Here is a 16,167-nt window from a genome sequence, read left to right as displayed (position 1 = left end):
CCAAAAGCCTCCAAGCCTCAAGAAAAAAATTTGGTTAGGGAGGTCCCGCGAGTCGAACCCGGGACCTATATGCCATGAAACTGGAAACAAAAAAAAAACACTTCCCGTGGTCGGAGTCGAACCTGGGTCCGTCGCGTTATAAAGCAGGCGTCTATCCGAATGCGCTATCACCGCTTTTTTGTTGTTGTTGTTGTTGTTGTTGCGAATTCCCGGCGCACAGCATTTCTTTTGGCTTTATAGCGCGGACGTCGGCTTTGCACTTGGCCGCTGATTCTAGCGCCTGCCAATGCATGCGGTCCACTTTGGGAGAGCTGGGAAAGCCTGCGGACGAAACAATCCGGGCCGGCCAGTCATGGAGAGCTTTGAGCGTCATGTTCGATGTTTATCCTCTCTCTCTCTCTCTCTCTCTCTCTCTCTCTCTCTCTCTCTCTCTCTCTCTCTCTCTCTCTCTCTCTCTCTCTCTCTCTCTCTCTCTCTCTCTCTCTCTCTCTCTCTCTCTCTCTCTCTCTCAAAAATCTATTGAGGTGCAACAGCCGAGTCTCCGACGAAGGGGAGGGGCCGCCAGCTCTGCTGTTTCTCCAGCCTTGCACCACTGGTGCAAGCTGCGACAGTTTTATTGTCATTCAGATCAATTTGTCGCGCCCCCTTCACAATAAATACAAGGTACAGCAAATAATTTAGGCAACTACCACAAGAGTGTAGTACGTAATTAAAAGAAAAAAATGCAGAAACTCCATTGTGATAATTGTGGGATAAATGGGCAAGCCGCTTTACTATGCGCACTGATGATGATGATGATGAAGATTCCTATTGGTTTCCCTTTTGAAGCAGGGTGATGACATGTCATCTTACCAAAAAGGACTAATATAACCATGTTTTACACTCTTGGTTTAATACTAGCGCTGCTTAGGGCGGGCACTAACGCTTATTAGGCCCGAAATGCTTTCTTTTCCCTGTTACAGGTGGTAACTGTCCTAGGCAATATTCCCCTCTCTGCTTTTCGTCCACCAGCATTCTAATCTTCTTTTCGTCCCCTTGACAGCCTTGAAGACTGGTCTCGTATAAAGTGGGCTTCACTGCTGTGCACAATTACGCTGCTGTAAAGACAATGTTTCAGGGGCAACGTGAGCGGTTTTAGGTGGAAATGCGAAGGCCCCACAGCTGTTAAAGCCATTTTTGTAGCGTAAGCTACACTACGCTACCTCGGGCAGTCTTCGTGGGGTGACCAGTTTTGCCCTTGAGCGCTATAGAGGTCAAACACCACACCCCCTTCCGCTAGCGCGGCCGGCACGCAGCAGCGGCCCGATAACAGGGAGAGATAGGCGAGGAGTGAAAGGAGACGTGCGCAGGACGCGTGCGCGGGGCGTGGCGGAGGAAGGCTAGGAGGCCGCCGCCGCAGCGATAAGCGCGCGCCACGAAGGAAGGCCACGAGGCAACGTGCGGCGCAGAACAGTGTGCGATAGAGGAAGACGAACATTCATGAAGCTGTGATCCCTCGTGCAGCGGCAAGACTTAAACAACGCCCTGAGGCGAAAAAGAGGGTAAACGCTGCTGCTGCGTACAGCTTCGCTACCTTCAAGTCTTACGCATTAGTGTGAGCTTCCTTCATTTTTTATGTGACGGAGTGTATGTATGCTAAAGCTCTCTATTTTTTCGCGCAGCGCGGAAACCGCATTGCTCGAACGCACGTGTGTATGCCGCTTTAGGTCCGCCTGTCAATTGCACGAAGACACCGAGAGAACAAACGAAGGAACAAGCGCTTCTGTTCAGCTTTTGGGTTATGACGATTGAAACGCATATCACAGCTTTTCAGCCCTCAATGCGAGCCATTCATATCGCATTGTAACGCTTGAATGGAGGAAACGTGTACGACTGCACATGTAAGCCGTTACCGTTCGTCGGAGGCTCATGAAAGTCTGATTGCAATGCGTCTCTGCTTTGCAGTCCAACGAACACAGAAAAACACTTCATAGCCTTGATCCGTACAGGACTCCTGTTAGATAATAGATTTTTAAAAAATGAACGAATGAAACACATCATAAAAGAAGTTAAAACCTGTTCCCGATACTTAGTCACGGAAAATCTTGTTCTGTGCATGACGTTTCCTCTCGCTCTCTCTTGCTCCATCTCTCTCTTGCTTCATTACTTTTAAAGAGCCCTCAAATGCATGCATTAGTATGCACGTAAGCCCGTGTAGAAGATGCTTATGCACGTACACCAATAGAGCTATTCATCGTTCCCTGTATTCGTGCCATAAAGAATGTACGAGCCGTGCTGCCGGCAGTGACCCGATCAGTCGGGATAGGTAGGGAGCTCTACACACGTAAAGCAGGCTGTGAATAATGCACTCTACGAGGCAGCGTTCATCATGAAGGGGGGTAAACTTTGCCTCCGTTCGCGCATACAAAACACGACGCATGTACTACAACACTTCCCGGCAGCCAAGGGAAGGAGGCATCCACCGGGGCCCCAATCGGAACTGAGCATCTACCACCCACTGCTGCGCCCGCACCCACACACATGCATATTCACATATAACCCGGGAGAGAAACAAGTCGGCGATATTGACTGCGACGTAGCGTGTGCTCGCTCTTCGGAAGCGGTGAATGAACGGTTTACCGATGTCCCTAAGCCGAAACGCCGGCGAATACGCACGGATCGGCCAGAGCATCGCAGCGAAAGTAGCGCGAGCCACACGTCGTGTGGGTGATGCCGTGTCTATCAAAAGGTATACCAGCGAGAGATACATTGTGACCATAACGCCACGTGGCATACTGGATTATCTTCCGGGTAGGCCGTCTCCGGGCACTACCACGAGCTTCCGTGTCGGTATCGGTAAGCCAGTGCTCGTGATAGGCCCGCAGCAGACGATTTGAAGCGACTGTGTCACAAGAGGTTGTGGAACACAACGATTCTGCGTGTTTTTTTACGGCGACTGCTTCAAAGGCAAAAAGCCAATCAAGGCAAACATTTCTGTAAAAGGCGGAAACGTGAAGTGGCTCATTCAGCGAAAAATTAAGGGGTTGGCGTTTCCCGGCGTCTGTACGGGGATCCTGAATTCCCAATGGCTGCAGAGCGTTCCATAGCACCTGTTACAAATACGCAAGGAAAAGGTACACAGGTACGTAGATGGTAGTAGATCTTGATTTGAGTGGAAAGTCAAGGACTTCTTTCTGTGGGGAAAGCATTTGGGGAGGGGGGGGGGGGCAGTCAGTCTGCCCGTAAGAAACCATTTAGGAAGACCTCATGCAAGTAGACCGCTCTTGAATACTCACAGACAACCCCGCCCCATTTTGCCCCCCCCCCCCTTCCCCCACCTTATGAAACCCTCCACTTCGCACATCATTACTAAGTGCATCTCTTGTCGAATCCCTTCTAAATGTTCATTCTGTGAGACTAATCCCCGAGCAGAGCCCAAAGACAGCGAGCTTCTAGGAGACACCAGCGCATGCGCAGAGAAGCAGTACAGAGCTCCAAGCAGCACTGAGCGGCCGGACATTGATGCTTTCCCAGTCATAGCTTATAAAACATGCTTAGGTATTCGCAGAGGTGTTTTTGCTTTATCGGTGAAAGATGCCATGCGCGGCGGTGGTGGGAGAGGAGGAAAGCCCCGATCGCGTTTAGTCGCTGTCAAGGGAGAACAAGACGACCTCGAAACTGCAACGATGGCAACGGGGTGGGAAAGCGCACATTTAATGCATCGCACGCTTGGATAAAGTGCGTTCTAATTGCCGCAAGAATGGCGGACCGGCGGCATTGCGAGGAAGGCGTCGTGTTGCGGAAACACCTGCTCAACGCGCCGCTGTTCGCGTGACGATGCCTTGTTGTTTCCAAAGCAGAAAGAAGAACGCCATGCTCTCCGCACTGTCAACAGTTAGTTAAGCTTGTGGTTCTATGTATCGACTGCACTCATTCGGATTCGCATTACTGGTGACTGTTCTGTGATATCATCTTCAGAACAGTCCTGCATAATAACTCCATGCCTGTCGGTACGTATTTTTAGTTTTCTACGACATCGTTATCCCACATCAGTTTCGTATGACATGGGACCCCACAAGCGTTCACCATTACACATCTGCCAGGTCGTAACATAAGAGCCAGTAAGTTTTTTGTTTGTTTGAAACTTTGAAACTTCAACCATCAGGATAACTTTCATCACAGGAACTGTTCCAGCGTTGTAAGACACTTCAAACGACAAAAATGTAGGTCGAACGAAAACTGCGTCGAACAGAAACAACACAGTTAAATTAAACCTTCTTTTTGTACATCCCAGTTTGTGCGAACCCCGCCAAAAAGAAGTGTTTATCTTTCAGGCGAACGTATGCGCGAGGGGAACTAAACCCGAATTTTCCCAAAAAAAGAGCGTGCGCGGTTATCGTATGTTCTTGTCGTACTTGGTGCACGCGGTTGATAAAATGTGTACTGCGCGAACGACAAGGACGTCCTCCGCCCTTGGCACTGCCTTTTACTGCACGCATCGTAGTTCTCATTCTGGCTCCACGCTTTATTTGTTTCCTTATTGAAGCGTTTGTAAAAATCTCGTAGGCCATGCCAAAGGTTTCTGGGCCACAAATAATTCGAAGCGTCAGCTGAAATTTTAGCGATGTCCAAAACATTTTATGAAAGCAAGAAAGAAAGGTGTTTTCTCTAGCTTTCCGGCATAAAAGGTTTCAGCCTCGCTCGAGAGGTAAGCGGGTACTTTGAAATTTTTGCGGCCTATGCACTCTCGGCATGGCCTAGGAAATTTTGGGAAAGACTTTACATATAACCAACCCCGGTCAGTTTTTTTTTTTTTTTTTTTTTGTACGTGGGCCTCTCTTGTTTTTTTTGCACGTTTTGCCTGGGTTTCTCCTCCGTTCTCGCCCGGACCACTACCGACTTTATCGGGTGCGACTTTTATACGGGCTTCCAAGTAACTCTCACCTGCCCTATCGATAGATTGACTCTTTTAGGTGAGACTTATTTATGGGAAATGCTAGACCAAACCAATGCAGCAGCTGGCCACTAAGCTTCGATGCATAAAATTTGACAAAAAAACTCCCAAGTGGGCATACATCTAGCTCCTTCAAAGTCGACTTCACTACTACGCACAGATTCATTTCTTGAAGCCCCGTATAAGCGGTCTCATACCAGAGTAGGAAGCTCCTAGGTCCTTTTATTAAATGTCTCCCAAAGATCCCACGTATATCTCTTAAGCGCTATCTAACAAGTCCCTTTAAATCTGGCTTCGTTACAAGAACGAACCGTTTTGCTGGGAAGTTTTTGGGGGGCAATATAATGGCTTTTGCATGAAAACATGAAGGTCCTCGCACCTTTTGTTAGATACCTTTAAAAACCTCATGTATTTTTAGACAGGGCTATGCAGCGAACTTCTTTGAACTCGGTTCAAAGTTTGAACTTTGCATGGAAGGATTTCTGGGAAAGCGTATTTCTTCGCGGCAGTATAGACCCTTTGCAAAATGGCCAAATCGTTGGCGGAAAAGCAGCAAGCCACTCTGGCAACAATGTGCACCCGCTGCGACGCCATAGAAAGGAAGCGAAAAGGCTGCGAGCACAGAGTTTCTATGGAGTAGCTACCGTCCACGTAATTGCATGCGCGTCACGCGAAGTGGTGTTTCCCACTGCAGGATGGGAAAATAACTTTGCCGCGCTTCCTTCGATAGAAGAGCGGCATATTCGGGATTTTTATTCTTCGAGGTCGACCACCGAAAGGTCCTACGAGTACGAGCGATCATACGTCAGCGTGGAGTCCTACGTTCCGCCATCGTCAGTGTTGACAAACAGCAGCAAGCAAAGGTAGGATTTGTTGCTAATAATTTGTTGCCTTAGCGCTGCCTCCTTGTTTGGTTGTCGAGTTTTAATTGTGTTTAATCGATGCGCCCTTGCCCCGTGGTAGCGGCGGCTGGCCGCTGTGAACTTTGCGTATGTTCAAACTTTCAAAACTATTCGCGAAAATGACCAAAGCATGCATAATGAAACTGACTTTGATGTCTCTGCCAGGGGTCAAGTTTGCGATTCAGCGCCTCTGTACTTGCGGCGCTTAATTTTTCCGTCGGTGAATGCGGTGCTAATGCGGGAGCGATAGGTCGCACGCGTGCGTCAGCAGCGAGCAGAGGCAGTCGACCTTGAGAGCAACTCAGAGGAAGGAACAAACACAGAAGAAATAGGAGAAAAAATGGGCACGTCTCGACTCGCCCCAGACGAGCCGTTGTGCAGCGGGGTAGATAAGCGGAAGCGATTTGACCAGCGTTAATCTTCGAAAGGTAGCGCAAAACACCACTTCAGGAGAGAAATATGACTACGGCGATGGGGCAAAAGACTCGTGGGGCAACAGACTCGTGAAGCCGTGGGCGAAAACGTGCAACCGCAACGGCGTTGCTACGACCTGCTTCCTTTCTAATGGCGTCGTCGCGTTCAGCACCAGTGTTACCACCGCTGAATTCTCAGTGTTGTCCGCCTTTTGGCAAAGGTTCTTTCATGAAGGCGTAAAGGCCCCCTCTTGAACCAAAAATTAACATTTAGCAGCCCAATGATGACCTCGATTTGCCCTTCACTCTCTCCGAAGTCTATACAGCCACAAACCAAGGCAAGGCGATATCGGCACCTGGAAAAACGTCTACTCAGTCTGCCTCCACCGGCATTCACTCCCCTCCTCGACCACGCCAACCGCCTGTGGGCATCCGGAGATGCGCCCCACCACCGCCTCAAATATTTATAATATCCTATTCCAAAACCAAACTAACCCCGGTCTAATATTAATGCAGCGGATCTCTACAACCTTCGCCTTATCTCTCTCATCCCCATACTCTGCAAGCCTATTGAGCGCGTAGTAAACGGTCGCTTTATTCATTATCCGGAATATGCACAGCCTTACTTTTACCCTTGATAGGTTTTGGCTACATCACCGCGTGAATAACCGATCCCATTCGAATATTTCACCACTTGACCTTATTCCATGCCGGAAACCTTCGGAAGACATTCGACCGCGTCGATCAATCAGCTATTTTTGAAGAATTTGCGCAAGTTATCACTGTAAAAGAAGCCAAGCATGGGTTCAGAATTTCCATAATGCTCGCCCCAATCACCTTCAAAGCTCCTGCCCCGGCTGGAGACTTCGCGTCTCCTTCCTCGACCGTGGTGTACCTCAAGGTTCAGTCCCATGTTGTTTAATCCGGCCACGACCAGAAAAGCTACTCGGCAGCTCGGTTTACAATTTATGCAGATGTTATAAAGCTACGGACGGTATTGAAGGACTTCTCTTAACCAGGAGAAATGTGCGGATTGAACTGCAAGCCACGGCGACCAGCCTTGAGGAATCGCTTGCAAACGTTGGCCTCGAACTCGCCTCTGACAAAACCGAGTTGCTGCCCGTATCTCGCCCCATGCCACCCAACCACTACCAACTTCCCGCCATTTCACTTGATGATGATGATGGTTGGATGTTTATGGCGCAAGGCCAACTGGGGCAAAGAGCGCCAAAACAATAGTCATATATCCGCCATTTCACTTGCCTGAACCTCCATTACTCCCTCATTCGCACCCATTTGGCTAGTAGGAGTGCGCATTGGCCACGAAAATAGTTCTACAATCTGGTTATAGACCAGCTGAAAGTCAACGGAAAGGCATTATGCACACCGTTCGCCGCTTTTCCGATAAATACGCAGGTCAAACTGCGGCGCAGGTCACACTGCAACCTAAACTCTGCCCCTTGAAGTTGCGGTCAACACCATCACGTATCGGGCCCAAGCTTATTAGCTCAACTGCACACACTGGCGTCTGCTACGCACCCCACACCGAGCTACTTCCCGCAACGTTACCGGCCTCCCTGAACATACCCCCTCACTCTTGCACGCCGCAGTGCCAATCCCTCCCCTCCAAATAATCGTTCAAAGACAAAAGAGCCAATCCGTCCACAAGCGCCCCCTTACCCACCAAGCAACTCAGATCATTGCTCGGGACTTTGAACAGCTTCCACCGCAACCCATCGTTTCAGCGCTGCCCCCCTGGCATCGCCAACTACCCACCGATTTCGTCCTGTCTCAACACACACAGAGTAGCTCTCTCCGCACTCTTGCGGATCGAACTGCCACACTTTAAGAACCAAACGGCGTCAAGAACTTGATACATTTACTGATTCGAGCATCACTCCATTCGCTGGCATCACAGCCTGGACGTCCCTCGATCTACCATCCCACATGCTAGTCAAACTGAAGCTTAACTTTACGCAATCACCCATGTATTTGATTACCCGGCGCAGCTACGGACCCAAATCTGTATCCTAGCCGATTCGTTGGGAGCATTAGAAACCAACAAAAACGCCATTGCCACAAACACACTCGGCTGCAAAATCCTTCATCCGATAACCGAACTCCACCGGAATAGCTCGGGCACTTGCATCGATAGGACACCGGTCATGGGGGCTCCTCATCCCCGCGGCATCAGGCAGCTCATGCAGCTGCGATGGAGAGTTTTTGCGTTAGTAAATCCGCTGTTTCTCCCACACGGGCCCCTCCAATCGACGTCTCATCCTCGCCAGCTCTGCAGATACACCGTTATAAGAAAACAAATTCCGCTTGAAAAACCTTACGCCACCTGGGTTCATCATTCTGCTAACTAAACTTCCGAGAGCTGCTGGGATGTTCTTAAACAGGCACCTAACCAATGCCAGCCATGCACCCGAAACCGTATACGCAGATGGTACACGCTTATACCGCCCCACCACACTGCCCGCAGTGCCGCTTTCCTACCAAAGCTGACCTGCACCATACTATTTAGTTTCCCCAAAAAATTAACTCGCTATAGAAATCCCCCCTCCCCCCGAACCACAGTACGCATAAATCCTCATTCCGCGGACACCCCCAGTCGTCACCTAATCGCACTGAAGACACACGACAAGACCAAAGCCTCTCGACTATAGCATCTTACCCCGACCTTTTACCCGCTTCCCCCAACCTGCTTAGGGGCCACCCTGCCTCCAATAAAAGCATCTCTCTCTCTCTCTCTCTCTCTCTCTCTCTCTCTCTCTATATATATATATATATATATATATATATATATATATATATATATATATATATATATATATATATATATATATATATATATATATATATATATATATATATATATATATATATATATATATATATATATATATATATATATATATATATATATACGAAAGCAAGTCTCTTTGCTGAAACGTTGGCAACAATCGTGCTTTTACCTTGTTCAAAGTTTTCTTATATATATATATTAAACACTATGCAGTGTCCCTGAATGTCGTCTGTTACGTTTACACAAATGCATTAATGCATTGCAAGGAAGGCACAATTCTGCAAAGCAATTACGAGGTCGTCTACAGAAGTGTGAAGGCCCAAGCACATTTTAATAAAAGCATGTTCGTATGCGGCGACAATGACGCGGATCAAGCGGTACACACGCGCAGACTGGTTTTATCGTTGAGTCCCCGTAGAAATGCATTCAAAAACACAATAACGACGGGGAAAGCGAAGAGAAGCACTTGAAAGGGTAACGGAAACAGCGCATGACAAGCTTAAAAACAGACTACCGATAATGCAGGAACACGCGATGGCACGAAAATGCACAAACGCATCACAAAAAAAAAAAACGACAGAAGGACGGCAGCCTTTCTCGGGCTACTAAAAAACACACTCAGAGGAAAGTGATGACCATGACCTAACGACCGTTAACGTCAGGAGCATTGCTATAACCTAAAAAACAGGTTATGGGCTCCCACGTTAAGGCGATTTGACCTCTACTTTATGTAAGTGTATATATAAACGCTCCTCCACGTTCCCCGCTAACATGTAGCAAAAAGGTCATTCCTGCCAGGAACGTCAACTGATTGACGGCAACCGCTTACGCACTTGCCACGTCAATCTTGAGCGCTTTATTTCTTCAGTTGTGACCTTTCTCAAATTTTGAACGACAGTGCCACTTTTAAAGAAAAGTGCTAGTGCAAAACTATAAATAGCGTCTCGTGGCTGCTGAGATCAGCGCATAAATTCGGGCGGTGACTTTAAAAAGTGAAACCCTCCTTATCACTTGGCAGTACGATGTAAGTGACTAGCTCGAAATTACGCGCATCAGAAAGATGAGAATTTACAAGCAGCCCAAAAACGCGCAAATCTCATAGTTTGTCGTCGAGGCTTGCGGCACAAAAACCAAAAAAAAAAAAACTATTCGTATTGATCGTACACAGTGAGGGCAACCAACGCTTCGTAATTTCGAAACAGCTTGTTCGAAGGTTAGAATGTAGGAATACACTAGCCAGTATGTATACAGGGTACACACGATTAAGCAGTGCATAAGGCCGCCGCACTCTTTCCCACCAAGTCGAACAAGAGTGCTCGGTGGTCAAAAAAGCAGCATCGGGGAAGAAACAGCTCTCGTAGGAGGTGAGCACTGATACAGTGCGCACTATTATCAGTGCCCTAAACCTCTCCATTGTCACCCAGCTGAATTTATCTCCTTCACGAGGGATGAGAGGAGAAGGGGCTGTTTTGCAGAAGATAAGCACTTAGTGCACTTTCAATTGTTTGGATCCCCCCCCCCCCACTCCCCTCCCAATGCCACCTTTCATATTTCAACAGAGCGAGATGACGGAAACAAGAAACAACAATAAAATGCAAGAGTAATTCTTGCTTCGCGTTGCTTTTATTCTCGCTCTGTTGCACCAGGAACTAGTGATAACCCCGTTATCCACTCATCAAGACGAAAGGGGAGGGTCCCCAATTGCCCCCCCCCCCCCCCATTGTGTCCCCAGTGTCCGCCAGCGTTCCGCGCCAAAAATTATTGGTTAACCAGCAACGACAAGAGCAGAGGCAGAAAAACCAGTTCGCCAAGTCATCCATTCATACAGAAGGAAGGGCCTTGTCCCCAAGTGTCCCCTGGTGTCTAAGTGTCCCCTAGTGTCCGTCAGTGTTCCCCAGCCGAACATTGTTAGTTAACTAGCAACGAGAAGCGCAAAGGGAGGGGAGCCGGCTCGCCCAGTTATCCATTCATCCAGATGGAGGGAATCGGTGCCCGAAAGTCCCCCAGCGTCACCCCAGTGTCCGCCAGAGTACCCCAGTCGAACATTGTTAGCTAACTAGCACCGAAAAGAGCAAAGGCAGGGGAGCCGGATCGCCCAGTTATCCATTCATTCAAATGGAGGGAACTCGTGTCCAAAAGTACTCCAGTGTGGCCCCAGTGTCCCCCGCCGAATATTATTAGTAAGCGAGCAACGAGAAGAGCAAAAGCAGAGGAGCCGGTTCGCCCAGTTATCCATCCACCCCGAAGGAGGGGGTTCGCCCCCAAGTGTCCCCCCAATGTAGCCCCAGTGTCCGGCAGTGTACACAGCCGAAAACTATTAAACAAGCAACTGAAATAGTAAGAGGGACCGGTTACCTTTTCGCTTTTTTCTTGTGGAACGCCCGCTTCAAGCGGATGAGGAGGAAGGCCGCCTTGTCCAAAGTCAGGGTGCCCGACTTTGGCTCCGGGGGCGCCGGCGGAGTGGACCACATGGTGTCCGCTGCAAATCCTCCGACGGTCTACTCCAAAAGGTCCTGGCTTCGAACGCCGGCGGGAAGAAGACGCGTCGCGAATGTATCCAACGGAACCGCACTGAACTAAGAATCACACTACGTGTCGAAGCAGAGGCACGGGCGAGAAGTCCTTCACGGCGGCACCAGAATCGAGGTCACTTTGCATGTTGCACGAGGGGGAACTGCGGGTGTGGGCGCGTTCTTTTGGTCGATTCAAGCGGGAGACGTTGAGGTACAAGAACTTCCTCGCTGTGATAAAAGCGGTTATGAACAGTTTCACGGGGACCAAAACGCTTACCGATGACCAAGCTTTGACGTCAGTGGTCAGGCAAGTCGAGGCAAACCAACGCAGGGTTCAGAGCAACCGGATGCACTGAGTGTTCACGATGACGGTTTTGCAGACAAGGTCCCTTGACTAGAAGAGCGTCAGACGTAGACCTGAAGGCCAGAGGCGTCGACTATACCCGCGCGATCCCACTCACAAGACCACGGTTGAGCGAACACCAACGAAATGAGTTTCGCGCGTCAAATCGATGGGAAATGACGAAGTAAGCGCGGCTCTAAAGAAGGATAAAAAACACGAGAGGACGTAATCGGCCTACTCCATCTGTTCACCATGCCCCACTTCCCGAGAAGACAAAAGCGAAGATGGTTCGTGAGCGCATCTTCTTACAAGCATTTCAAGACGTATATCGGGCATTTGGTCTTGCAATATACGTAGATATTTAGTAACCAAAAAGCGCGCCGGTAAGTGACCATACCTTGGCTACGAACCAAAACGTCCAAAGTTTTCTCATTCGAGTGGTCCCACTTCGAACTAATTTGCTGAGGGGTTACTAACTGCGTATATGAGCAAATGTGGGTCACTGACGCTACCTTGAAGGCTTGTCCGCGATGTTTAGGATCTAAAAGTAGAACGTATCCGGGAGCTGACGTGACCAGCACTAAGAGACACGTGCTTTGCCTTACGGCACGGCATGTCTCCAGTCCGAAAACACAAAAGGCCAGTAGACCTACACTTAATTCGCTAAAAATGACGAGTCGAGTCAAACATGCTCGCAGAAATAACAGTGATAGCTGTGAGGCTAGTAATCACCACAATGTCACGCCGTTACCTGCTCGCCGCAAATCGTAAGTTTTAAAGCCACGAATCAACGTAACTGCTGCCTTAGAAACGCACGGTTTGCCCGCTGCAAGTTATTGCGAAGCACCACGAACACAATCCGACTTCTTCGCTGCCGGCTACAAAAGGCAACCACCGTGAATACGCTGTCAATCGCGTAGCACTGAGCCTTTCAGCTCACCTAAACAGCCATTTCATTTCAGCCGAATTTATTTTATATGCGGCAGAGGAATATTTTCCTAACACGTAAGCAAACCAACAAAGCGACCTATGCTGACAGTACGGCGGGACTGCGATTGAGCGTTCGCTATTGTCTGTCAAGCGGTCACGAAGGCTCGAACAAAACATGGGGCGGGCCGTCAGCTACTGTTAAACAGTCACGCGTAAGCCCTGCTGTCGACTTTCAATTGACAAACACTGCATGCAGAAAAAAAGAACCTCGTCGAAGCGAGACTTTTCACAGGTATCCAAGTAGCGCGCGCACAGCTACGTATCCACGGGGGATAGTCGCGAAGAACCTGACGTTCCACTAACACTTTGCGAAAAATACGTCGCTGCTCGATCACGATGTTTCTTCAGCTATTCAAGTGAACGAGCTCTATCGGGCACGCTCTTGCAGCAGCGCTCAACAACAAGCGAGGCGCGTGGAGACCCAGTTAAGGCCTTCCACCAGGACCGCGCGCCAGAGTTTGGTTGTAACCGAGGCCAAGACACCGAGAAGTTCGGCGGGAGGACTCAACCTCAAAGGCCCGCTCGCGGCCCGAAAACAAAGCTCTGCGTAGTTAACGCGCATTGCCTCGTGAGTTTTTTTGCTCTTCGAACCCGTTTTAACGGCGGCGGTGAATGACGCCCAGCAGGTATCCCCTAGAGCGTGCGTTGCGGGCCCTAGCAGGTCGGCCCGTTGCCTGGCACGCTGGAACAACACGCCACCAGCCGGCCTTGTGTAATGACTCTCTCAAGAAGAGGTACGGTGCTCTTGGTGGCCCGTTAAAATCCGCTCCCTCAATCCGCTTTACGAAGATCGAGAGAATGATACGGGCATCCACAGACGTTGCGCCAAAGCTGACCGAGGAAGCTACGACTACGCGGTCAATTGGAGTCAGGTTTAGAAATCTCCTATCGAACGCCACGTCCGAGGCAAACGTTCAGTTTACGCTTCCCAAGTTCCACTCGGGGCGGAGTAAGTAACGCTGTCCAGTTTCGAGAGGACAAAAGTCAGGTGACGTGGGTCTTTGGACGGAAGGGGTCCACTGACATTAGATGAGATCACCAGTGAGTCTGTTCGCTTGGCCGACTTCCAGAAGCTGTACGTCCTTTCCGTCTTGGCGATGAATGGAACTGGCAATGCGCGCTGAACACTTCATCCCATACAAAGATAAGTCTTGAGACTCAGTCAGCACGATGTAACAAAGTTCACAGAGGTCACAGCCGTGCACACAAAATGACCTCGAAACCGGCAGTTTGGCGCCAAAACTTCTTCGTCACACCGAACTCCACTTCGGAAACACGTCGCTTATGCACTACGCAAACTCTGAGAAGTGGGCACTGGAATAGTTTCGAAGTTCGTAGGACCCAATAGCACAGGGGTCCGGCAGGTAAGGATCTGTTGAGACGAAATCCTCGTATCTTATGGACAGACACCACTGATCCTGGTTTGTTTTCGAAGACAAGAACACACTCCAACCCACGCAACTGTCGCGCGAACTCTTCTTCCAAGACTGTATTCCTGGGAAGAAACGACTGGTACGGCTACGTTGACTCACGCACAGCGCCTTGGCGTGCGCGCACGACGACGGAGTCCCTCGAAGCAGCCCGCGCCGGCCAGGTCGCCGTCGCGAGGGAGCGTCGTCCCGAGCCGGACCGACAGACTGACCGCCGCCGCAGCCACCGCAGCCGCCTCCGCTGTCGAAAGAAACCGGGAAAGTTCGGAGCAGACGCCAGCTGATCACGCGCCCGGGCTAGCCCATCGGGAGGCGGGGCTCCGACCTGGGGTTCGCCCTCCTCCTCCTCGACTCTTCCCTCTCGCAGCGCGTCGGAAGCCGGCGGAGGTCGGGCGTCGAGAGAGAGCGCCATCTCGGGGACTGCGGCAACACTACTCGCTGTAGACCTCGCCTCACACGTGCTACGCTGGACGAACCGGATCGTCCACACTGGGGTGTTGCTAATTAATGCCACTGCCCTAGATTTGCTAAATAAAGGCTTTCAACAGGGACAGTATTCCCCCTTGCCCAGTGTTAAAACGGACTGGGTATTGCGAATAGCAAGCAGCTTAAATGGTTAGCGGGGCCTGTACTCCGCTTTGAAAATCTTCGTGGAGTCGTCTGGCATTTACAACTTTCTAGAGCGTTGAGTATTGGGCTAGTTGGTTTGCCTTTGGAACGAATACAAACAGCGCGTATGACAAGCGATAAAGAAAAGACAGTCACACACAGGGCTTGCTTACAAATTAAATTTTTCATTTTGTCCCACACGGAGGAGGAGGAAATAAACTTTATTTATCCCATCTGTGGTGAGTGCGGTCACTCCGGACCAGTGAGGGGTGTCCTCTGTCCAGGACTCCCTCGCTGTAGCCCGCCTTCCGTGCCCAGCTCACATGTGCGGTGACGCGTGACACCCACGTTTTCTCATTCCCCCTCATTCCCTGTTTTCCCTAAATTTCCCCGTCTCTTCTTTCCCCATTTCCACTGACACCAAAATACGTCACAGCACGAGAGGGTGTCTGACGCCTGAATAAATCACCACCGGCACGGATTACCGCTTTGTGAAGAAATGAACTTGAGTACCGAATGGAAGCTTGTACATTGCCGCTCGAGTAGGAAAGGCATTGGTGAGAACCATCAACGCGTACAGGACGGCAACACAAGTGACGTGACACAAACACAGCCCTCTGTCGCTTCGTCTGTCAGGGCCGTGCGCGCGTCGCTTGATCTGTCATCCCGTCTTCCGTGTGCGGCAACCTGTACCTGCGTGTTGTGCCTGTACTCCCGTGCACCAGGTGAACTCGCTTCAATAATGAAGTGGTTGGGAGTCTGCGCTCGCAATCTGATCCCGGCCCATGTCTCCTTTAAGATTTGTTTTCTTAACTATTAGGCGTAGTTAATTGGATACAAAACACTAACAAGCCCTGATTGTTACTTCGCAACCTATACGTAATGTACAGTCATGGTCAAGTGAAATGCGAGCGCAGAAATATGAAGTGGAGCACACACATGGAGCAATTTGTTTCAATGCAAGTCAAATTGTCGCATTGCTCCTTAACAGTAACGAAAGTTGGAAATGTGACTTTTCAAATTCACCAGAACCGCGCCATTATGTGATCTCCACAAATCATATTCTTCGTTTCTGCGTGTTCTGTTTCTTATTTTCGTGTTCACTTTTCATTGGCCCATAACTGTTCATATAAGCCGTCGTTGCCTGCGGCGGGGAACTTCATTTGGTCATGGTATTATTCTGCTCAGTTGAATATTTTGACCCGCTCGATGTTATTTGCAAACG

General features: G+C 49.7%; 1 protein-coding gene across 2 annotated transcripts in view; it reads right to left on the bottom strand.

Moving 5' to 3' along the window:
- The window catches only part of Wake (ankyrin repeat and fibronectin type III domain containing protein wide awake), a 585,518-nt gene that overhangs the window by 524,277 nt on the left and 45,074 nt on the right, over positions 1–16,167 (bottom strand). The window contains exon 1 of one of the 2 annotated variants that reach the window (XM_077670882.1): positions 11,413–11,567. The exons of the other annotated variant lie outside the window; for it this stretch is intronic. Coding sequence (XP_077527008.1) covers positions 11,413–11,528 — 116 coding nt within the window. The 5' untranslated portion in view covers positions 11,529–11,567. Of the gene's footprint in view, positions 1–11,412; positions 11,568–16,167 lie in introns of those variants that run through there. 2 annotated transcript variants of the gene reach the window in all.

This window comes from Haemaphysalis longicornis, unplaced genomic scaffold, assembly GCF_048455015.1.
Source record: "Haemaphysalis longicornis isolate Haplotype H1 unplaced genomic scaffold, Haemaphysalis longicornis Haplotype H1 scaffold_5, whole genome shotgun sequence".
Lineage (NCBI taxonomy): Eukaryota > Metazoa > Arthropoda > Arachnida > Ixodida > Ixodidae > Haemaphysalis > Haemaphysalis longicornis.
Note: the sequence above shows the minus strand (reverse complement) of the source record. Positions and strands in the feature narration are given on the sequence as shown.